This window comes from Sinohyriopsis cumingii, chromosome 9 (assembly GCF_028554795.1).
Source record: "Sinohyriopsis cumingii isolate HCF-2022 chromosome 9, ASM2855479v2, whole genome shotgun sequence".
NCBI classification, from domain to species: domain Eukaryota; kingdom Metazoa; phylum Mollusca; class Bivalvia; order Unionida; family Unionidae; genus Sinohyriopsis; species Sinohyriopsis cumingii.
In genome coordinates, this window is record NC_142969.1 from 72997820 (window position 1) to 73024473 (window position 26654).

Here is a 26654-nt window from a genome sequence, read left to right on the forward strand (position 1 = left end):
CGGGCATATATTTAAATTTTGATGGAAGGTTAATATGATCATTGAAAAATAACAATCTACTAAAGAATAAATCCGCCACGTTGTCAATGATAGTAAAGCATTGAATTACTGGAAGCGTAACACGTAATGCACAAGCTGAGATAAAATGTTTGATTGAGAACATTACAAGTTAGGACAATATATAATGCATTGACTGCCGAGCTTTAGTTTGTTATTTTTATCATTACCGTTACTACATTAATCGAAACTACCGTGAAAGCATTATCATTGCTATCGGCAGCAATTTATGAATACGTACCAAAGAAGTTTATATTTTAAACAAATACCAAAGAAAAACGAAATCAAATCTAAGTTACTGTGTGTGTGTGATTTGGACTTTTAACGTAGCTTTAACACGTTTTCAGTCATATCGCTACGATGTCTGCAGTGTGGCAGTTGTTAGTGATATCAAGCACTGGGGCATCATGTCGCAGACATGTAGCGTGATGTCCCACCCAGTCACATTATCTTGACGCCAGGCCGACCAGTCCTAACACTAACCTCGTAATGCTGAGCGTCAAGCTAGTACGCTGTTAGTACAATTTTCGTTAAGTCTTTGATATGACTCGGCCGGGGATAGAACCCACGTCCTACCGCAACCGAGGCAGACGCTCTAACCACTAGGCCGCCGGAGCGGTCTAAGTTACTAGCGTGATTCTTTTCTAGCTACTGTACAAAATCAATTATGCAGGAAAGAAATATATTTCGAGTTCTGTTTTGACTACTTGCAAATTATTTTCACAAACGCTTAAATAAATGTTAAAGTGATAAACAAGAAGAGTGAAAAAAACTTGCCAAATGTTTTACTACTAATAAGAGTATTATTATTATTATTATTATTATTATCACCACCATAATTTTCATTACAGCATTAATATAACAGAAGTTTTGACATTAATTCCCCGACAAACCAATGTTGTCGTTGAAATCTAATATAGGGATAAACATCAATTGATAGATCTGCTACTATCACATGCTGAAGAACAAACAATTAACTGTTGAAACTCCACAAAGCGAGCACTTGATAACTGTAATAAAATGTCTGCTGGTGGTACACGATAAGAGCCGTTCAGTTCGAGCTCCAAACAGACAAAGAGGTTGGAGAGGAGTGAACCAGTCAAGTGAACAAAAAGGGAAAAAGCAAGTGCTAAGGAGTATGGGATCACCGGCCATAACACTGAATAAGAAAAGTAAAACGTAATAGATACTGTGTTATACATTAAGTTATAGATCAGCTTGAGACGCATAATGGAGACATGGTGTTTGAGTCCCCATCTACTGTACCACCAGAATAATGCAATGGCTATAATAGCTATTGTTACAATATTATGCAATACCATAAGATGCACATCACTTTTTGCCTGTTTATTCTAAGCATCAGTGAAGTATATGTTTATGGCACACGCTCGAAACAGAGCAACTGCGATTCCATAATGACAAGGATTGAAGTACAATGAGATGCGTAATGAAATACATTAATATTAAGTATTATGTATTTACCAACCACATTACTGAATATTGGATATGAAAATAAATTAAAGAATACCGAGGGGCGAATTAAATTAAATGACTGAAAAGATCGTGTCGTTGACAGTCGACGTGATGTTTTTATCATTGCTATCATTTTTAACATTATCATTACCACTAGTGATACATGAACATACAGAAAGGAATAACCAAATCACCATAAAATACAATGTCCATTTGTATAAAATATATTTAGTTCACTTTCTTCGTCTTCATTACAAACCCGGGCAACTCCGATTAGAATCAACTGAATCCAAGATGTTTACATTAACATCATTCATTCAGTTCATGTCCCAATAACATCTGTTTTGTAATGATGACTATACTAAGGGAGGAAACGAATAAAAACTCTATTGATCTATCTTTACTTACTGTCCGTGTTCGTATCAATAGAATAGATTATTTGGTGTGATATACGTATCCCGCAGATGCATCTCGTTATTTTGTCGTTGTTGAATGTATCCTACTGGTTGACTGCTCAGCCAACTCATATATAGCTTCTCCAATCGGATTATTATTTCAGTTGATACAAGCGATTTAAGAGTTCTGCTTACGTAATACTCGGTTGATCACACACACACACACACACACACACACACACACACACACACATATATATATATATATATATATATATATATATATATATATATATATATATATATATATATATATGTATGTATATATAGACGAATCACACTTCAAACAACTGTTGTTCCAAGCAAAACATGTATATGGTAGATGATGATGTATATTTCTGTCTTACAGGTGATGTTCGCTCGTGGATTGAGGTCCGCGTTTACATTACTGTTTGGAGTACTTTCCTTCATTATACTGAACCCAGTGCATGTACAGTGCACCCTATGCGAGGCTAGGTGTGAGCATGCTGTCCCGAATCTATTAAGGCTGAAACATTTGTGGCTAGGCAATCAGAAGCGGGTTGGAGGAGAAGGTGAGTTTATAAAATGTTTTCCATCCTAGAGGGATTAATAATCTTTAAATTGTGTAGTCCAAACCATGAGCATCCTCCTGTCTGCGTGATTAAGGATCACAACAATCATAGAGCCAATGCATTATAAAGGCCAACCATTTCGCGACCCTTCGTGGTGAAGAATCGATATATGATGGCTTTATTTATTTTAAGAATACGTACCGTGTTTCTATTTAAATTAGTTTTAAATATTTCCAAAACTAATATTTCATATTGTAATCTCAGCGGCAACGACCTTGCCTTACTTAGCACTTATATGATTGCATTAAAACGACTGTTGGAACCTGGTCGAACATCTGGACAATCATAAGAATATGGAGACACATGGCGAAATGTCACATCGTGCTTCCTGGCCTTTTCTTATAAGTAATCCGAACATACGTGGTCTTGTATTATTTTTTATTTTTTTTTTTATTGTTGTTGTTGTTGTTGTTGTTGTTGCAGCCTTAATCAGATTTGCATAAGCCATTTGAGCTATCTTTAAATAATATGGGCGGGTGGCAACATTAATATGGTGCCAAAATCCAGGGCAATGAAAGAGACTGAAAAAGTGCACGCTAAAATAGTTTTATGACGATAGTTCGAAGACATGATGTGGGATATATAATAAAGACGTCTTCTCTCCTTTGATTGTTGTGATTCGAATGTATTTTTCGCAGTGAGGTGGTTATCGGTGTTGCGTGCGTAGTTACTGTAGCATTATAATCACTACATGTATCTGTTTGTCTGAATCAGCAAGTGTGTAAACATTGTCTGATTAGGTATTTCATTCAATGATGATATATTTCAACATTTACGTAGATCAGGAAATGATTATCTTTGAGAGATGCAATGAATTAGCAGGGAAAAAAGAAAGAAAAAGAAATCAGGCTCTCAGAAGTGCAAGGTCAATGTATAGCAGTGTTCATTAGCAATGAATTGTTGCAGGAGAGAGAGAGAGAGAGAGAGAGAGAGAGAAACTTAGCAATATAAAGTACGTTGTTGTCTGTATCACTTACGTACCGCAAGTGTATGACATTTTAATTAAATAGAAACTTATATATTTTATTTACATCACATACATGTATTTGTTTGTCTGAATCAGCAAGTGTGTAAACACATACCATTGTTTCCAAACTCAGTTAAGATTGATTACAAGCACCTGTGTATTAACAGAATGAAGGAAATCTACTCAGTTCTGTCCAGTTTTTTAACTTCTTTTTCCATTCGCATTTACTAGATAAATAGACGACGCACGTTTTTGACATGAAATATGTTTTAAATGAAGAAAGTAGAGTACCTCAAGGACAAAATAGTGAATAATTGTACACTGAATGCGAAGACATTCACACACCTGCTAGTGTATTGCAATATAAAGTAAGTGACCTGAAGAGCTAGCAAGATATAGTAAACCAAGCATTTAAAAATATTAGCAGCTTATTTAAGTCATTATTATCATTTAATCATCACAGCTATCGACCATACAACATTTTCTATCTTTCGATTCTAACTTTTCCCTATCCATTGATTTGTGTTACTGCATCCGCCATCAATCATAAATGAAGAAACAAGGTCACATGACACAGGCGAATATCCGTTAGGCAAAGTTATTTCAGGGAGTTTCGCTAATATCTTTTTTACGATGCAGCAGAGAGAGAGAGAGAGAGAGAGAGAGAGAGACGGGGGTTCTATGAAATTGTGCACTATGTTTAACTCATTTGGAAGACTCCGTATATTGCCGTGTTTATTGATATTTCATTAATCAGTATAAATACTTAAGAAATAGAGAAAATAGAAACTATCGCCTATTTTTGAAATATGACCTAATGTTTAAGGAATATGTATATATGTGTATTAATGCGCCTTGATCGGATTATACTTTTACATGCCAACAGTATTCAGTATACCAAATTGCAATATACAAACTATTACGACTATTACGATACTGTTGAGAACCAAAAAGTTTTCTATAATTACAAACATATTTAAAAAGTAAAAAGAACATATGGCATTGCGAATGTTATCATTAGTGACATTCGAAAAAGGTCTAACGCTGGAAGTGTTGATGTGCCCATAGTCGCATGTGTCGCAGTGATATACAAATAGGCTTTTGTTGAATCAAAGTAATACAATATAAGAATATATTCTTATCTGAAGTTTTGTTATATATGTAGGTCTCTATTTCCAAGAATGCTGTTTGTACGCACATTGTATTTCCAGCAACTTGAATACATAAACGGTAACCGAAATAAAATACTGAACACAGCAAAAATACGATTGATTCTGCCCAGATCTTAGATCACGGATGAATGATGTCTGCTTGACCTCAGGTCACACTTAATCTTTTCTAAACTAAAACTCTTACCTAATGAAACTTTTATTCTGAAAGTTTCTACATGTTATACACTGAAATCTTTGCTACAATTAGATGGTCTTTTATAACAAATATAATACAAAATGAGGTAAGAAATCTTAGTTCTAATTAGATGGTCTTTTATAACAAATATAATATAATAAGTGGTAAACAGCAGGTAGAACATGCATTGCACCTGTAATTTCCAAATCGATTGACTCCGATTGAGATATGTTTCCTGGACCCATTTAAATGACTCAGGTCAGGTAGAAAATGAACTTGATGTTGGACAAAGTCAAATCAAACATGCAGTTAACCATAACATATAATGAATAAAAAAAAAATCTAGCAAACAATGAAAACTAAAATATAAATAACACACTGCCTTAAATGCCATTTTAAAAAGAGAATGAGAATTAGCAATATTATTTGTTTATAAAATTAAAATGTGCTTATATATCTATCTATCTATCTATCTATCTATCTATCTATCTATATATATATATATATATATATATATATATATATATATATATATATATATATATATATATATCGGGCATGAATTTCCACTTATCAAGCATTATTTAAATAAGACAACAACAATATAATATTTATTTAACAATTTCCATTTTCTAAATAAATTATATGTTTCAAACTTTCTTCTAAATCCTAACATTTTTAAATTGTTCTCTATCGTTCTCTCTCTCTCTCTGTCTCTCTCTCTCAATCTCAATCTCGACATCTAGTTTATGCCATAAGGAATCTACGTGGATATATGTGGTACATATTACAAAATATAATCTTACTGGGATAAAAGCCGTGAGTCGTTACAATGGTACGGGAATACTTTCCATGGGACAGTCTTTACATTCTTACACCATACTAAAGATAAAGAGTTAGCCATACCCTGCTGGGACCAAGAAAGCCGTACTAAATATTTCATGGCCAGGCGGCAAGTACTTCACTGACTATAAACCTATACATGTTCTAACCAAGGAAGAGCTAAAATGTTAGTAGTCATTTCGTGATTCCGTATTTACATCCTCTCAGATGAGGTTTTGATATTAGCACTGCCCGTGGGACATTTAGCCAACACCTGCAGAAAGCAATTTTTAAAACCAAATTATCGTTCTCCGACAATTAATACCCAATCATATCGCGTTAGGAATTTTAGCCTCCTACCTCGCGAATCTAGCCCTACTAAAATACGAAAATTGTCCTACCCTTTATGATTCAAATATACAATGGGCACTTACCCTTGTCCATTACCTCCCCTTCGTACCGCCACATTACACTAGTTTTAGCTAACCAAGATGCTAACCAGGATGCTCGCATGGCGGGTAGGTCGGGAGGATTTTGAATAATATGATTGGAAAAGTATTCTCGAGGCAAAAGAATTCTTTAAAAGATTGCTTTCTTCTTCGAATATGTTCCCCAATCACATTACGTTAGGATAATAAGTAGCAGGATGAAGGGATATTGACCATGTGTCTTTTACTTTGGAGTATGCTTATGGGGAAGAATAGCTTGGTTCGCAGTGTGAAAGATAGCCCGTTCTCGTAATTACACAAGCAGCACAGTCTGCGATCCTTTGACCTAGAACTCGTTTCTGCCTTTGAGAAGATAAAGTTGAAAACTTAACACCTACAAAAGTTTCTGTTACGAAAATAACCAATTTAACAAACTGTGTTGATTGATCTAGTTTTGTCATTTGGCGTCTGTGCTGCTGCCGCCTGTCCTGCCAGATTCAAAGTTTGTTTGCGACGTTAAATCTCCGAGACAGAAACTCTACAAGGTTGACTCTGCATGCCAGCCAAAAGCTTCTTCATTATCTCAGATGTAAATGTATTTTTCGAAGGCTAGTTGTAACCTTCATGAAGCGCTTCTGATCTTGAGAGACCTTAGGGTACGCCGAGCGTATGACCAACTTCAGCAACGAAGCAAGGGCTTCAGAGGTGATGTTTTATTTTCTGACCGTCACGGAGAAGAAGATGCGTTTTCGCGTGTCACGAATTGCCTATGTGCGTTTCAAGTACTGCTTGAGAGCTAGTACAGTATTTTGCATGGCTTCTGCTCTCGATTTGTCTGTGAAAGCGGGGGAGTGAATTACGACTCTTTGGTTACCGATAGACGGCCACCAGTTTTCTATTACACAGCCTGGTTATGTCAGGAGGACCACCTAACCATCCAATCTGAACTGATGATAGATCGGATCGACTGAAATGGCATGTAGATCGTTTATCCTGCGGACGCTAAATCTATCAAGAAACATGTCTTGTATGATACAAAACAATTTAACGAAGTTTGGGCTAAAGGATCGAATGCACTTTAGTTGAGCCATGTTAGAACCCAGGACAGATTCCATTTGGGAAACAGGGCGAGGGAGTTTTGCATATTAAGATCAAAGTTTGTGTACAAGATCTAAAAGACTTTATAATTCCAAATGACATATCTGCCATGATGACGGAACATGTCCGATGTCATAGAGTGGTAGCCTTTGATAGTGAATATTTCTGCACGCAGTTCCAGAGAAAAAGTCGGCCAGTTCAGGCACTAAAAGGAAATATGTGATGGGTGTGGCACCAGTCCCTAATCACACGCAACTTCCGTTCATATGCCATCAGAGTGAAGGGCCTCTTTGCTCTTGAGATTGTCTCCACAACAGATGGTTTAAATTATCTCGCAAGGCTGTCCTGATAAGATCCAAGTGTGGAGCGGAAGACTTTCCGGGCTGTTACGGAACACCCTTGTCCGTGTTTGCCTAAGGAGAATTGTTTGGCCGTGATCTTTCTGGGTAGATCTATGGCAAGATCGAGTAGATCCATGACCCAAGATTTGTCCCACCTGAGAGGGGCAATCAGAATTATCTGGCAATTCTGGTCCCGTAACTTCTAGATTAACTTCGGTCTCAGAGCCGCGTGAGGTAAGACACAAGCCGAAAATGACTCCCAATTGATTGACAGCACATTCACACCCCAAGCCCCTTAGTCTGGAAATTGAGAGACGAATGTTCGCAACTTGTGATTCCGTCTCTTCTTAAAAGGGTCGATCGTCGGGTGTCCCCATAGTGCGCATATCCGAGGGAAGATCGATGTGTTGAGAGACCATTCTGTGAGCAGGATATGACCTGTCCTGAATAGACTGTCGGCCCAGACAATGAGTCTGCCGGCAATGTGCCTGACTTGTACATTAATATGAAGATTGTTGCGCATACGTAAAAACTGCCAAATCAGAACATAAAAGTCTGGTATTTTGGTGCCCTATCCCACCCCAGTTTGAGGAAATAGGTCACCACTACCGTGTTGTCGGACATAATGAGAACCGTTTTACCCGAGAATAGTTCTTCTCAGACGTGAAAGGCCTTTATGACAGCCTTCATATATGCAGTTGGGGATCATAATTTAAATACTGAAATGGAGAAAGGAGGAAGCAGCGGAGCGGTCGGAAGCTGTTAAGGCATATCGGCATTAAAATTAATTATTTCTTCTTTTTTACGGTGTATTGATTCATGCAGTCGAATCACCGACAAGTACTCTTAAACAAATGGATATAACCATCTAATTAAAGCATCTTTCACAAGTGATATCGATAATAAATGGAGTTTTGGGAATAAAAGTACATCCTGCCCCTAAAAGGACTCCACCAACTGTGGTCCTGACTATGAAATATCTCGAGCCTGTAAAAGATGTAGATAAAGCCACATTAATCAAGATCATTGCGAGATTGTGTAGATTATGACCGGCTCAGTAGTTGCGAGGACATGTACAGACGGAAATTTACTGGGCGCTGCACATGTGGTAAATGTGCCTGTCCGTAAACCAGGGAACAAATTAGAGGAAACCTGGATATGAAAAGTTAATAAAGCACTAGACTGGTTGTTCCAAGCTCCTCCACAGTAGACGGTTTTTTAGTGGTGCCGAGATAAAACAGCTATCCAACTCGCAAGCAACGCAACAGTAGTTTCGAGATGGAATGTTCCGATCCAATTTTGCTCTGTATAACTTAAATGCAGTCGAAGAGACAATCTTCGAAGCTTCCCGTGATTAATTGTATATTTTCAATCTCCGCTGAGCTGTGATAGATATATTGGTAATAAGTATTAATTTTAGATCATGATCATGCTGTATCCTATCTGGGTGGTTTCGAAGTTCTAAGTCTTCGGTTGAAATATGTTACAGTCATCAAAATCTTGATATTTAGGAAGAAAATGTTGCGTCCATAGGAAGTGGACTCATACAAGAAATCAACTTTGCTATAAAAAGACACGCTATACCAAACTACGAAATGAATGGAGGATACAATCAGGAAACTAATAATTTATAACGAGTAATGAGAAAGAGATGGGGTTGGGGGTGGCTGACACTGGGATCTAAACATGAATTGTGCGAATAAATCCTAAAAACATCCATTATTTAGCCGAAATTGGGAACTGTAATACCGAATCTCAGAGTATATATTGGCTGGTGCGACAATAAAATGCGTTGAAGATATACAGCGGTGTTTGAATGCGGTTAATACCAACATGAGATGGCATAGACAACCAAACATTGGCCGACATTGGCAAGGGAACTTCAGCCGAAAATGGTTAGATATGCGTGGGTTGTTTACATATAATATTGCGTCTGGCTCTAGAAATAGATTCGCTGCTGTCAGTAGTTCATAGAACATACGCGATAAACTGGCCGGTATTAGGAGGATATCGGGAAACGATTCATGATTATTAGGGAAATAAAAGTATGTAAAACATGTGCGCACTGAGCCAAGAAAATGGCTCAGAAGGAATAGTCTTACGAGAATAATTGTTGACCAAAATATATTCAAAAGTACAATATGAGTCATTTCTATGACCTATAATCAGATTGTCAATCATCCTCCCCCCCCCCATACCTCATCTCGTCACGTGCTGCTAACACTTCATCGCGTCACTTGCTGGTATGATTTAATTTGTGACAACTTTTCATGTTACTTTCGATACATGATGGCAGGTGAAAAACTTGAATGCGAATTTAGCAAATTCACTACGCAGATTGTTGTGTGTGATTTGGATTTTTAACTTAGCCTTAAGAATTCTTCAGTAATGTCGCTACGATGTCTGCAGTGTGACATTTTATAGTTATGTCTAGCACTGGGGCATTTTGACATAATACTAACCTCTTAATGCTCAGCACCAAGCGAGTAAGATGTCAGTACCATTTTTTAAGACTTGGTATGGAACCCACTGCATCCCGCATCTGACGCTCTAACCCAGAGGTGGGCAAACTTTCCAGTGCAAGTGCCGCATACACAAATTTACACCTTGTCGCGGGCCGCATAGTTCATTAAGTAAAATAATTAATATTTGAAAATGCAAAAATAAAAGGTTTTTCTAAATAACATCTAATTAATTTTCAGTTGTTAATATGTTGTTAATACTTGAAAACGTAAACTTAAACTTCAAAAAAGCACATTTATTTGATAAACAGAGTAACATAAACAGAGTCAGTGCGAATGATGACTTGTTCCTAGGCCGCATGATAACCCTTGGCGGGCCGCATGCGGCCAGCGGGCCGTAGTTTGCCCACCCCTGCTCTAACCACCAGGCCACGAAGATGTGTAGTAGGAGTCATATCATAGTAAGCACGGACAATTACTCTACAAACCAGACTTCTGCTAAATCTGTAACCTTAATATGCAAACTAATAAGCACGGACAATTGCTCTTCAAACCAGACTTCTGCTAAATTTGTAACCTTACTTTGCAAAGTAATAAGCATCGGCAGTTAATCTACAAACCAGACTTCTGTTAAATCTGTAACGTTAATATGCAAAGCAATAAGCACGGACAATTACTCTACAAACCAGACTTCCGCTAAATATGTAACCTTAATATGCAAAGTAATAAGCATGGACAGTTAATCTACAAACCAGACTGCTGCTAAATTTGCAACCTTAATATGCAAAGTAATAAGCATGGGAAGTTAATCTACAAACCAGACTGCTGCTAATTCTGTAACCTTAATATGCAAAGTGATAAGCACGGACAATTACTCTACAAACCAGACTTTTGCTAAATCTGTAACCTTAATATGCAAGGTAATAAGCACGGACAATTACTCTTCAAACCAGACTTCTGCAAATTTGTAACCTTACTTTGCAAAGTAATAAGCATCGGCAGTTAATCTACAGACCAGACTTCTGTTAAATCTGTAACGTTAATATGCAAAGTAATAAGCACGGACAATTACTCTTCAAAACAGACTTCTGCAAATTTGTAACCTTACTTTGCAAAATAATAAGCATCGGCAGTTAATCTACAGACCAGACTTCTGTTAAATCTGTAACGTTAATATGCAAAGCAATAAGCACGGACAATTACTCTTCAAACCAGATTTCTGCTAAATTTGTAACCTTAATATGCAAAGTAATAAGCATGGGCAGTTAATCTACAAACCAGACTTCTGCTAAATCTGTAACCTTAATATGCAAAGTAATAAGCATGGGCAGTTACTCTACAAACCAGACTTCTGCTAAATCTGTAACCTTAATACGCAAAGCAATAAGCACAGACAAATACTCTTCAAACCAGACTTCTGCTAAATCTGTAACCTTAATATGCAAAGTAATAAGCACGGACAATTACTCTACAAACCAGAATTCTGCTAAATCTGTAACCTTAATACGCGAAGTAATAAGCACGAACAATCACTCTACAAACCAGACTTCTGCTAAAATCTGTAACCTTAATATGCAAAGCAATAAGCACAGATAATTCCTCTTCAAACCAGACTTCTGCTAAATCTCTAACCTTAATATGCAAAGTAATAATCATGGGCAGTTACTCTACAAACCAGACTTATGCTAAATCTGTAACCTTAATATGCAAAGCAATAAACATGGACAATTGCTCTTCTTACCAGACTTTTGCTAAATCTGTAACCTTAATATGCAAAGTGATAAGCACGGACAATTACTCTAAAAACCAGACTTCTGTTAAATCTGTAACCTTAATATGCAAAGCAATAAGCATGGGCAGTTAATCTACAAACCAGACTTCTGCTAAATCTATAACCTTAATATGCAAAGCAATAAGCATGGGAAGTTAATCTACAAACCAGACTTTTGCTCAATCTGTAACCTTAATATGCAAAGCAATAAGCACGGACAATTACTCAACAAACCAGACTTCTGCTAAATTTATAACCTTAATATGCAAAGGAATAAGCATGGACAGTTACTCTACAAACCAGACTTCTGCTAAATCTGTAACCTTAATATGCAAAGTAATAAGCATGGGCAGTTAATCTACAAAACAGACCTCTACTAAATCTGTAACCTTAATATGCAAATTAATAAGCACGGGCAATTATTCTACAAACCAGATTTCTGCTAAATCTGTAACCTTAATATGCAAAGCAATAAGCATGGGCAGTTAATCTACAAACCAGATTTCTACTAAATATGTAACCTTAATATGCAAAGCAATAAGCACGGACAATTACTCTACAAACCGGACTTCTGCTAAATTTGTAACCTTAATATGCAAAGCAATAAGCATGGGCAGTTAATCTACAAACCAGACCTCTACTAAATCTGTAACCTTAGTATGCAAAGCAATAAGCACGGACAATTACTCTACAAACCAGACTTCTGCTAAATTTGTGACCTTAATATGTAAATAAATAAGCATGGGTTGTTAATCTACAAACCAGACTTCTGCTAAATCTGTAACCTTAATATGCAAAGTAATAAGCATGGGCAGTTACTCTACAAACCAGACTTTTGCTAAATCTGTAACCTTAATATGCAAAGTAATAAGCATGGACAATTATTCTACAAACCAGACTTCTGCTAAATATGTAGCCTTAATATTCAAAGTAATAAGCATGGGCCGTTAATCTACAAACCAGACTTCTGCTAAATCTGTAACCTTAATATGCAAAGCAATAAGCATGGGCAGTTAATCTACAAACCAGACTTCTACTAAATCTGTAGCCTTAATATGCAAAGCAATAAGCACGGATAATCACTCTACAAACAAGACTTCTGCTAAATCTTTAACCTTAATATGCAAATAAATAAGCATGGGCAGTTAATCTACAAACCAGACTTTTGCTAAATCTGTAACCTTAATATGCAAAGCAATAAGCACGGACAACTACTCTACAAAGCAGACTTCTGCTAAATTTGTAACCTTAATATGCAAAGCAATAAGCACGGACAATTACTCTACAAACCAGACTTCTGCTAAATTTGTAAACTTAATATGCAAATAAATAAGCATGGGTTGTTAATCTACAAACCAGACTTCTGCTAAATCTGTAACCTTAATATGCAAAGTAATAAGCATGGGCAGTTACCCTACAAACCAGACTTATGCTAAATCTGTAACCTTAATATGCAAAGTAATAAGCACGGACAATTATTCTGCAAACCAGACTTCTGCTAAATATGTAACCTGAATGTTCAAAGTAATAAGCATGGGCAGTTAATCTACAAACCAGACTTCTGCTAAATCTGTAACCTTAATATGCAAAGCAATAAGCATGGGCAGTTAATCTACAAACCAGACTTCTACTAAATCTGTAGCCTTAATATGCAAAGCAATAAGCACGGACAATTACTCTACAAACCAGACTTCTGCTAAATCTGTAACCTTAATATGCAAATAAATAAGCATGGGCAGCTAATCTACAAACCAGACTTTTGCTAAATCTGTAACCTTAATATGCAAAGCAATAAGCACGGACAATTACTCTACAAACCAGACTTCTGCTAAATTTGTAACCTTAATATGCAAAGTAATAAGCATGGACAGTTAATCTACAAACCAGACTTCTCATAAATCTGTAACCTTAATATGCAAAGTAATAAGCATGGGCAGTTAATCTACAAACCAGACTTCTACTAAATCTGTAACCTTAATATGCAAATTAATAAGCACGGGCAATTATTCTACAAACCAGATTTCTGCTAAATCTGTAACCTTAATATGCAAAGCAATAAGCATGGGCAGTTAATCTACAAACCAGATTTCTACTAAATATGTAACCTTAATATGCAAAGCAATAAGCACGGACAATTACTCTACACACCAGACTTCTGCTAAATTTGTAACCTTAATATGCAAATAAATAAGCATGGGTTGTTAATCTACAAACCAGACTTCTGCTAAATCTGTAACCTTAATATGCAAAGTAATAAGCATGGGCAGTTACTCTACAAACCAGACTTATGCTAAATCTGTAACCTTAATATGCAAAGTAATAAGCACGGACAATTATTCTGCAAACCAGACTTCTGCTAAATATGTAACCTGAATATTCAAAGTAATAAGCATGGGCAGTTAATCTACAAACCAGACTTCTGCTAAATCTGTAACCTTAATATGCAAAGCAATAAGCATGGGCAGTTAATCTACAAACCAGACTTTTGCTAAATCTGTAGCCTTAATATGCAAAGCAATAAGCACGGACAATTACTCTACAAACCAGACTTCTGCTAAATCTGTAAGCTTAATATGCAAATAAATAAGCATGGGCAGTTAATCTACAAACCAGACTTTTGCTAAATCTGTAACCTTAATATGCAAAGCAATAAGCACGGACAATTACTCTACAAACCAGACTTCTGCTAAATTTATAACCTTAATATGCAGAGCAATAAGCATCAGCAGCTAAACTACAAACCAGACTTCTGCTAAATATGTAACCTTAATATGCAAAGTAATAAGCATGGGCAGTTACTCTACAAACCAGACTTCTTGATCTTTAACCTTAATAAGCATCACATTTTATTTCTTCTTTTTGTGCCTTGTCACCAAACCTTTCTCGTTGATTTGAGATAGCCAAGTTAAACCACACAGACAGACAGACGTTCATTTGTGATCAGATATGGGGCCTTTTAAGACCTGTCTGTTGATCGGTGGACATTGTGATGAAATGAGCAATTCATCTTCCCTACGGAGAATGTATTCATATATACATCACTTTACAGTGAAAATGATAAAATAAAAATTGCGATGTCATGTTTGGAGGCCAGCTGCTTTATGCTTAATGCAAATATACTTGTATTTAGAGGTCGATAATATTCTATGTCAACAGACAAAACATAATGATGAATAGTAGAGAACAATGTAAATATTGAGGAAAGCAGACACGATTATAGCTTCCATGACGTCGGTATTTAATGTTTATGTCTACGGTTATCAATGTTCGAAGTTAGGCTTTTCTAATTGTCTTCATTTTTGGACATTATAAATTTTAGAGCTGGATTGCCTCCTGCTTCGATAAATAGAAATAATGCATTTTATAGCGGACTCAGGTGAGTGCCAACATTAATGTCGACATTGATTGAAGCAAATACATAAAATAAATAGCGTGATATTTTGAACAAAACAAAAATGCACCACGTAGAAATCATCTTGACTGAGTGCTTTTGGTTATATTACAAATGAAAATTTTATTTTGCTTTCCAACTATGTATGAACTATATTTGGTCATGATTGCATATCTCCACTCTGGAATTAAATCCAAAACGACATTAGTCTCAAGTTACCGACCTTTTATATTAATCAAACTATTTTAATGTTTAAACAAATCGGTGACGGCTACACTTATCGTACAATTATTATTATTATTATTATTATTATTATTATTTAATAAATGGGGTTGGTCAGTGTGAGACGATACATATTTTGTACATAAATTGTTATATGTATCATTATGTCATTTTGCAACGAACTTGAATATAGCGAATTCCAATGAACATACAAGATTAATGGTGGACCGTGTGATTTTTGCAGATACAGTATGTATGTTTTAGACGAAGTACAACTTCATATAACAAGTGCAACCGCACGTGGTAGTACTTAGCCAAAACAGGCTACATTCTCATTTTCTTGCATGCCTGCCTATGTAAAGTTCAGTTGAAATAAACAGAGCAAATGTTTTAATCTTTATTGGTTATCAAGGGGAATTGTTCGTACGTTTCCTGTGCAAAATTTATATACTGGCCTTTATCAAGCTGGTTTAAGCTAATTGTGCTGTTTAATCATTTGTGTTGCTCGATCATATGGAACTAAAAATGATGGATGGATGGAGATGTAGTGGAGGGTTGAGTTGTATTGCAATATCATCATAGCATAATGAGGAAATCGCAACAATAATAGAAATAATGTCATTTGTATCATAATAATATTATTTGTAAATGCATATATTCCGTACTATATTGAAATATAATTTTTCATTTATTTCTTGCTCTTTCTCTTCATTTTGTAAGACCATAAACAAATCCAGTCACTGAAAACTATCTTTAATCATAACTTCAGAGTACAAGCCAAAAACCAAGACATTTATTTGTTTTTGATGACATAATTGCACTGTGAAGTAATAGCTTTGCATGCATCGTTGATTTGATCTTTAATACGATGCATTTTGTTTTTTGATAGGTCACAAAGTATACATGTAAACCTTGGTATGCGAACGAATAGAAACAATAAGAGCTCAGAGATCTATCTTGAATACAATACTAGACATGTACCACAGGAAATGTATATTGTTGCGAATATAGAAGAATGCATTTAAGATTCGTTATGCGCAATATAAATGGCCTACATAAGTTAGATTATAGAAAACAGTAATAACACATCCAATGTAAGCGTAAATTATACCTAATAATGTACCAATATACGCCGTGTGCGGTTTATGTGACAGCAAATTGGAATGCATGGTAAATGTGACGACGTATTTTACAATAAAGAAATTCATCAAGTTATTTACTGACTTCAGCTTTAATGCATTCAGTTTCCTCTTTGGATTTATTTCGACACTTGTTTATATAATTAATTCCCGAGTAGTTTCTTTCTCCAAGATATCATTCAACAAATCCTCAAAAATCACATTTAACGCCAGCATGATACATGTGTTAAGTATTATCGACGTCAAATAGCAATTTTATTTAATCTTTTTTATCCCGGGTAAAAAAAATATATTCCCGCTACTACGCAAATGCGATGCATTAATTAACAGTTAATAAGAAGCACTTGCCAGTGAATTACGATATATGAGAAAGATTTCCAATGTAGCTTCTAATATTTCTCCAAAGTGTTGAGTTGATTCGCAGACAGTAAAGTACTTCTGTCATACGATTTTCTTTAACATTTTGTTTTTTGTTTTATTAGCTTTTAATCCAACTCCTTGTTTTAGGTCATTAAACATTCACATATAAAATGTTGAAATTCAATATTAGTACAAGCTTATATTGTTTTCGCAACACAATTGAACTATGATAAGTATACGTCTTTATTAATTTTATATTTATATTTTTCAGATGTATCATTCCGCTCATTTATAAAGTATCTGTATATCGCATCTCAAAAGTATCATCGACTGAATCCTTTACGTGACGGAATTATTGCTATGGTTACAGAATACAGAAACTGTGTAAAAGCATGTGAACATCAGCACAGTAAAAGGAATGGGAACGAGTATTACTGGAAGCAGAGTACAATTCGGCTACCATGTAAGTACAAGGGGAGGTAACTTCAAACGCTAGCAAACTCAAATTAAGCTATGCAACATAAGTTTTGACAAGACGTCAGAGAAATATTTGGTGTTATTGTGAAAAACATAGAATTCATTCTGTTTATCCACGCATTAAATAAAATACGTAAGAAAAACATTCAATATTACTAAAGCTAGAACACGTGTTTTTTTAAAGCATACTTTTCGGGGGACTGTTGCGATAGAGTAAAATAATACGAATTCTGAAGTTACCCTCTTCCACCATATACAGCCCTCTCGAAAATTACTTCCACCTTGCAGCCACTTACAACCAGGGCGAGGGTATTGTACATTCGTGGCTGAGTGCTCGAACGATTCATTACATTGTCTGTCTTGGACAGAAGATCCAAATTGATACAGAAGACCGCTTACACTGTAATTTTAACTGGTCTTTTGCGCCTTTACTTCTGCCACTGCGCATCATCATGAACACCTATTCACCGCAGGGATTGCAAACTAGGGCAGAGTTGTACCTTATAATTGATGGAGGGCTACAGCATTATTAGCCCGCTAGCCTTAGGTCCATCGAAGGACAGATCTGAAGGTAACGGGCTCGGCATCTACACTTCGTGCAAGTCAAAGCCCCATACACCCGGTTTTCTTCTCAATACACCGCAAAAGCTGAAATACCTCGATATTCATTTGTCTAATAACCAGGACATTAATACTAAGGATGGCACTATATGCCTTTACCTCAAGAAGAATGCCGTATATCCCGACGAAAGCTATTTAAACCATCCCTGCAGTGAGGGATCTCATACAGTCCACAAAATATGTTAAGATCATGACAGCCGAATGATTTACTCTCGGCTTTTCTCACATGTTTATATTACCGTTTATATATGTTCTGTCACGCCCAGTTGAGTTCTGCACCCTGTAGTTCTGCTCTTATTGTCGCGTCTATGCCTTTCACCAAAGAGTAACAATCTTTGCGGAATTAGACGTAATAGTTTGTAGTTTGTACTTGTTGTTGCTACTCGGTAAATAATCTTGAAGCCACATATGTCGACCCTCGCAACGTACTGGTAGCTGTTTTACTTTGGTACCGGCTCAAGCTACAATAATTGTACTTGAAACATCATGTGGCACAATGCAAATTTCGTCTCCGACATTTGTGTGTGAGGATAGTTTTCAGGCTATTCGCCTGCGCGTCCAGTATGTATGACCATTTAGGGAAGGAAGATGTGGTACGAAATGGGCAGAAATCCCTTTTCGCAGCCTTCCGTGTCCAACCAACAGGTCAGCGTAGAAAGCTATATTGTTTGGGTGGTCTTTTCCGTATAGGCACCGCCGGTCAGGTAGCTGCTCTTGTGTACCGCGAGCGTATCTTCAGTGTGCTAAATTATATCATCTGGCACGCTCCAGAATTATGGCTTGGCGTGTTGGCAACATGGTCTTCCGGGACATAAAGCCGATCGCTTTATCACGCAACTGGGATGTAGCTATATCTTTAGGCGCCCATGGTTTACCTTGACGATGACGCGAATAGCAGCAGCGTCCATGCCTCATTGGACGAATGATTCTCTGTATCAAGGCCTCAAGACTTTCTATATGAAGCGTATCATAAACATACGAAAGTTAATGTGGATGTAGGCGGGTATATTACCTCGCATGTTCGTTTGCCGGAGTTGACTGCTGTCAAAGTATGTCACAATGTATCCATTTTGAGCGTTATAACGCTGTAGAACATCAAATCCAGAGTGGGCTTTCAGCCGTTCCATGTTGAGCGTTATAACGCTGTAGAACATCAAATCCAGAGTGGGCTTTCAGCCGTTCAATGTTGAGCGTTATAACGCTGTAGAACATCAAATCCAGAGTGGGCTTTCAGCCTTTCCATGTTGAGCGTTATAACGCTGTAGAACATCAAATCCAGAGTGGGCTTTCAGCCGTTCCATGTTGAGCGTTATAACGCTGTAGAACATCAAATCCAGAGTGGGCTTTCAGCCGTTCCATGTTGAGCGTTATAACGCTGTAGAACATCAAATCCAGAGTGGGCTTTCAGCCGTTCCATTTCTTGGCCACCATTCCATTCTCGTGACTCCCATTAAGTCCACAAGATAGTGCAATCAACAGAGGATAATTTCATTCCTTTTTCATATGGCACTGCCATTAAGAAATACAGACTGGTTATTTGTTAAATATTGGTTCCCCGGCAGCCTGTCAGGTATTTGATTTCCCCATATGTCTCATTTAATGGTTTCTGAGATACATCTCCTGTACAAAGAAACCCGTGTTACGATATGTACATACCTGCAACAGGCGCCACAATTGTGGACTATAATCCACGAGTTATTTCATCGATTGCTTTGATACCGGCTACAGTTGTAAATGTCCTCTCCAGATGTGTCTTTCACATAGCAGATTGCTCTAGGATTTCTATACGGTTTCGTGAAAATTGTGGTACGGTGTCATTCAGAAATCGTTATGGTTAAATCTTGTCTCGTTGGAGCGCCCTTGTGGTGTTAGGAGAGCTACTGACAACACATATAGGGTAACAAACCCACATTAGGGCCGGTTCATTGGGTTAACGTATCGGATACTATAGTGAGCATACGCTACAGCTACAGCTGGAGTATATGTTTTAGTAACAAGATCAATTAAAGTAAATAAAGGCACCAACTGAGTTGTTTGCAAAGTAGCAACAAAACTGGTACCGCTTTCCACTGTCTTCGCTGGGACAATGGTTTACCGTACTGCAGCATTCTAGTGGAGAAACAAAACTTGGAGCATTTATTTGTCAATGTCTAGGTGGGTATGAAGAATCCCTCTTCGTATTCGTCCATGATTTGAGAGAATAAAGCATTCAACTGTCATTAAGAGCAAACGCCAAGAACGAGATTAAAGTTGCCGGAATCTACCTGTTCTTAGACATTATTTATCGATGTAGAAAAGTCATCGACTTCAAACTGGCCCTTATTTTTTTAGCTCTATTTTCAACCCTCTGTTGGCCTGCTGCAGATGCAAGAGTGAGGACATAAGCATCAAAATCAGTACATCGCTTATGTTAGAGTAACTTAAACTCAGTTATTCATTAATGCGGTCATTCACATCTTCCATGTTTAACGATTATACACCTCGGATCAACATTTGTGCAAATGCGTTATTGAAAGGGGATATACCTAATACTATAAATTCTTTCAAATCTCGACTGAAGCACAAAATACACAGCGCATAACCTGCTTCAACAACCATTTCACATCTAGTGTATACTTAATTATTACTCACTATTCTAAACATACTGAGACTTACATGACATTATTTTCTTATACAGTAGTTTCCTCAGTTCTAATTAAGTTAACTTATGCGCGAGTGTTTCCTCCGCAAAATATAACGTGAGACTTTTAATATAATTAAATGCGTGATTACTGTTTAATAAATAAGTTCCGTATAAAACAATAGGGTCACGCACTGGTTGTTCACATTCATTTCCTTTTCCGTGGCGACGGAAAGTATGGACCGCCCTTCTCGCAGACTAAAATTTTAAAACATACATACACTGGAACAGTAAGAGGGTGTGGCTTAGTACTCGTCACCCATTTGCGCTCATAATAAGATTTATTCACATATTTAGAAAAACCGCGATATAAAAGGTGCAAAAGACTATTCTTCTTTTTTGAAAACTGGTGTTTCCAACAGGTTGTAAATGGTATATTGTATAAGACATCAGCTATGAATCCATACATCCGATAAAAATGCTTACAAAACAAAGTATCACTTAATGTACCATCAGTCCTCGCTTATAAGTTGAATCAAACTGCAAGCATAAAAGTTCAAGATAGCATAATGCGCCTGCAGACCAGGGTCTACGTTGTTTGTCCTACTGATTACTTGATGACAAAATGCACAGAGCCAGATCTGCCGGCGCATTATGTGACGGCATATCTCTGTGTCAACGTAAAGGTCTGATTAAAGTCCCCAACTCTTACAATGCCAAAAAGCTACTTGTATTACCCCACCCCAACACCAAAACGAAAAAAAATATCAACAGGTCAAGGTCAAACAAGCCTATCTGAAATTTGTAGAGAAAACGCTCTAGAATTCTGCAAGCAAGACTCAGCCTTCTCGTGTTCTCTCTCTCTCTCTCTCTCTCTCTCTCTTTCTCCTACCTCGTTTTCTGCGAAAAAATATGTTCTCGACTAATCTTCATTTGAATGTTGAATGTCTCCATCAATTTGCCACAATCATTGTCAGTCATTGGTTGTGTACAGTTAAATATATAAACATATAACGATACTTGCCCTGCTTTCCGACCACGGCATATAACAACATATATTTTGTATTAAATATTAGGTCAACAAACTATTTAATTTATTTTTGTCTTGTATACGGTTTCATTAAACTAGGCGTGTTCGGAATCAGAATTGCACATTGTACAACAGATGCTTGCTTGATATGATACATTGACATGATGACAAAACGGTAAACATTGTTTTGAGGGAATACGTCTTGTACAAAAATGGGCAAAACATTGAACACATTATGACTGTTAAGTCCTTTTTCCTTATGCAAAAATGTGCCAAACGTTGTGGAGATTATGGGTTTATCATTACGAGTTCAAACATTTCTTTCATATTAATCTAAGTGTTTCAGACCATCCCCTACCCATCGATACACAGATGCGCGTTAGTCCGTTGTTAACTTCGTCGTTAGGCCTTTACATATTAGATTATCTTATTTTGTTCATCATTGTCTGTGTCTTTTAAATTCCTATTTAATACCGCCACACCCAAGACGTAGGTACTCAATAAATCAAGGATACCAAACACTATTTTATGGACTTTGTTTTGCTTCTTGCCATTTCAATTAAATGTGGTGAAACTTGTACCTCATACTTCGTATTAGACAAAATAGTTTCTTATCAGTCGTCTCGTCGACTCTTCCTAAAGGAATTAAATATATTTTGCATCATTGTTACAGGGGCTTTTTTAAACTCTTTCCACTTCTCAACAAAACTGCTATTTAACTTTACAGCCAGACAGATATGGCATACAATGCCATATAGATATCGGTTTTCTCCGGAATGTGATTCATATCTGGTTTCCATTCCTATCTTTGAGTTTCAAACGTGCAATCGTTTTAAGCCACACCAGTAATCAGGAAACCAATCTGATAATGATAAATACATACTTTGATCAAATATTTAATTAAGAATCGCTCCTCAGAGAATGTGCATTATATATATGTCGTTTAGTATTACCTTAAATATTAACGATCTTATTATGTATATCCCTTAACAGGTAAAACCTGGAAGTCATCTCTACTTACGTTCAGATAAACATTAAAGATGATTATATATATGGAACCTTTCAAATGTACCTTCTTTAGAATCAATACCTACCGTATTCCAGATCTGTTCGACTTAAAGTTAATGTTCGACAATGTGTATGCTATTGCATTAGCATTGCCGTCTATCGTGAAAGATAATAGGTCACTACCGGACTTATAAGAGCCTACTTCCGGTTATAACTGATGAGCAAGAAGCCGTTAATAAGCGATGGAGGAAATTCCCAAATTTTGTTGGCGGCCATATTGCTGCTTCGTTCTTATTAGACTGGTTCTCTATGTCTCACTGAACTAGATCTTTGAAAATATGAGAAAAAGTGTAGACAGTCTGCATAATGGAAATCACACACAAAAGGTAGATAACAAAAAGGATAGATTCGTCTCATTCAATACTCATAGCTGCCAGTAACACAAAATAGTCTATTTATTATTGATGCATGTTGATAATGATATTATCACCTTTTGTATCGTCCAATAAAGTCCGATGAAATCGTTAACAAGCTGGGTATAGATTTTAGTCCATAAAACCACCAGAACTGTATGTCATGGTTAACTATAGTATTGACGATGACATGGTCTTAATATTGATCTGACTTAAGCATACGTCAACTTGGTTTAACCTGATTTCTAACCCTCAAATGTATTCATCACACGACGTTATTTTATTAGCTTGTTTAATTCTCTGAGACACTTTAATAAGGTTTTTGCACTCAACAGCATATGATTGTAATATCTTAAAAACGTAATCAAAGAGTGTTTCAGTACAATTCATTTACACTTCTGTTAGGTAATTTAAATCTAGCAAAGTTAAACACAAGTCATTGCACCGTACATATTTCTTCTTTCGTACTATCTTTGTATATTACACAATTTATATTTCTTCTTGCGTACAATCTTTGAATGTTGTATAATGAATATTTCTTCTTTTATACAATTGTTATCTTTTACACGGTGTATATGTCTTCTTTTATACATTCGTTATATGCTACACACTGTGGATTTCGCATGTGTACAAAACATTATATATTAAAAATGTATATTTCTTCTTATGTACAATCTCTGTATAACACACAGTATTCTCAGCAAGATCAACTGTGGAAATTTTAGTATTTGGTATGTCAGAATCAAATTTGGATAGTTACTGGGCCGTACTCTGTCTCTTGCTTTTATCTTCTATTATAGTCGGAAGCTGGATAGGCTTTAAGTTATATGTACATAATATATATATATATATATATATATATATATATATATATATATATATATATATATATATATATATATATATATATATATATATATATATATATATGGATGTGTGTGTGTCTGTGTGTTTGTGTTTCTCTCTTTGTGCGTGTATGTTCTCTGTCTGGATTATTTTGTTTTAAGAGTGGTTTCAGAATGAATCATAGCTATGAAGCAGCGAAGGTAGCCTTAGTTATAACCTCATTGTATTATTTGTCCTCTGCATTTGCTTATAGATATATTGTTTTCTTTTAGGTCCTGGCTCTGGAGATTGTTAGCGGGGTGCTGAGTTAAAACCTGCCCAGACCGTTGGAGGATATATCAGTGAGATCACTGTCCATAACCTGAATTGATTTTTTCGTCCCATTAGCTCTATCTTGATACGTTGTTTTATTTATTTATTTCCAGACCAATAACTAGGATGGCCAATTTAAATGTAATAAATTAATTGGAAGAGGCGACAATGCGAATATTCTTGTGCTGGATTTGGTAGTGGTTGTTTCCCCTGATTAACGTAATTTTTCCGAAACATATGTGGGTCAAATACATCTCATAGGTATGGCTGAACATTTAGTTTTCTCTTACCGGGTGACAGTAATGTTGTTCCATATGATATAGATCTTGAAACAAGAATCATTTAATGAAGACATTAGAGTGCTGCCAACTAACGTCTTTTAACTTTTCTGGATTATAATCCTCTGCCTCGGTCATGAATACGACAAAATAACTCAAGAATTGCATTTTTGACATTGACCATGATTTATCCCACATAAGCAACGTTATGTGAGATTTTTTCTGTTCGTGATGTAATATTTGGTTATAATCCAATGAGAACAACTGCTAACACGTTAAAATGCATAAACCTCTAATAACTGAGGATGTAGTTGATAAGCATTGATTATAGCGGAATAGTACTACCATGAGTAAATATATTGTAGTTTCACTGTCATTGAAGAGTTTGTATTCTGACGGTAACTATCACTTTAACTGAGGATTTGATATTCTGATTGAAGGGTAAGATAACTGACACTTTAACAAAGTATTTAATATTCTGACTGAAGGGTACGATAACTGTCACTTTAACTGAGGATTTGATATTCTGACTGATGGGTACGATAACTGTTACTTCAACAGAGGATTTAATATTCTGACTGAAGGGTACGATAACTGTCACTTTAACTCAGCATTTGATATTCTGACTAAAGGGTACGATAGCTGCCACTTTAACTGAGTATCTAATATTCTGACTGAAGGGTACGTTGACTGTCACATTAACTGTGGATTCAATATTCGGACTGAAGGGTACGTTAACTGTCACTTTAACTGAGGATTTGATATTCTGACTGATGGGTACGATAACTGTCACTTTAACTGAGGATTTAATATTCTGACTTAAGGGTACGATAAAAGTCACTTTAAATGAGGATTTAATATTCCGACTGAAGGGTACGATAACTGTCATTTAAACTGAGGATTTAATATTCTGACTGAAGGGTACGATAACTCACTTTAACTGAGGATTTGATATTCTGACTGAAGGGTACAGTAACTCTCACTTTAACTGAGGATATAATATTCTGACTGAAGGGTACGGTAACTGTCACTTTAACTGAGCATTTGATATTCTGACTGAAGGGTACGATAACTGTCACTTTAATTAAGTATTCAATATTCTGACAGCTGGGTACGTTAACTGTCATTTTAACTGTGTACTTAATTTTCTAACTGAAGGGTACGTTAACTGTCACTTTAACTGAGGATTTAATATTCTGACTGAAGGGTACGATAACTGTCACTTTAACTGAGGATTTAATATTCTGACTGAAGGGTACGTTAACTGTCATTTTAACCGACGATTTAATATTCTGACTGAAGGGTAAGATAACTGTCACCTTAACTGAGGATTTAATATTCTGACTGAATGGTACGATAACTGTCACTTTAACTGAGGATTTCATATTCTGACTGAATGGTACGATAACAGTCACTTTAACCGACGATTTAATATTCTGACTGAAGGGTAAGATAACTGTCACCTTAACTGAGGATTTAATATTCTGACTGAATGGTACGATAACTGTCACTTTAACTGAGGATTTCATATTCTGACTGAATGGTACGATAACAGTCACTTTAACCGACGATTTAATATTCTGACTGAAGGGTAAGATAACTGTCACCTTAACTGAGGATTTAATATTCTGACTGAATGGTACGATAACTGTCACTTTAACTGAGGATTTCATATTCTGACTGAATGGTACGATAACTGTCACTTTAACTGAGGATTTAATATTCTGACTGAAGGGTACGTTAACTGTCATTTTAAATGTGGATTTAATATTCTGACTGAAGGGTACGTTAAATGTCACTTTAACTGAGGATTTAGTATTATGACTGAAGGGTATGATAACTGTCACTTTAACTGAGGATTTAATATTCTGACTGAAGGTTACGATAACTGTCACTTTAAATGAGGATTTAATATTCTGACTGAAGGGTACGATAACTGTCACTTTAACTGAGGATTTGATATTCTTACTGAGGGGTACGATAACTGTCACTTTAACTGAGGATTTGATATTCTGACTGAAGGGTACGTTAACTATCATTTTCACTGTGGATTTAATATTCTGACTGAAGGGTATGATAACTGTCACTTTGACTGAGGATTTAATATTCTGGCTGAAGGGTAC

At 36.2% G+C, this 26654-nt stretch overlaps 1 protein-coding gene across 1 annotated transcript; it reads left to right on the top strand.

Moving 5' to 3' along the window:
• Positions 1–2337: 2337 nt before the first annotated feature.
• Positions 2338–25955, top strand: LOC149792019 (uncharacterized). The gene is made up of 3 exons (XM_089969321.1): positions 2338–2518; positions 17198–17389; positions 24214–25955. The coding sequence occupies exons 1-3, from the start codon at positions 2338–2340 to the stop codon at positions 24234–24236; spliced, it is 396 nt and encodes a 131-aa protein (XP_089825447.1). The 3' UTR covers positions 24237–25955.
• The last annotated feature ends 699 nt before the right edge of the window (positions 25956–26654 follow it).

Coding starts and splice junctions, on each gene's coding strand:
- LOC149792019 (XM_089969321.1), top strand. CDS start 2,338: ATGTTCGCTCGTGGATTGAGGTCCGCGTTTACATTACTGTTTGGAGTA. Junction 2,519..17,197: donor GAAGCGGGTTGGAGGAGAAG/GTGAGTTTATAA, acceptor TATATTTTTCAG/ATGTATCATTCCGCTCATTT. Junction 17,390..24,213: donor GAGTACAATTCGGCTACCAT/GTAAGTACAAGG, acceptor GTTTTCTTTTAG/GTCCTGGCTCTGGAGATTGT.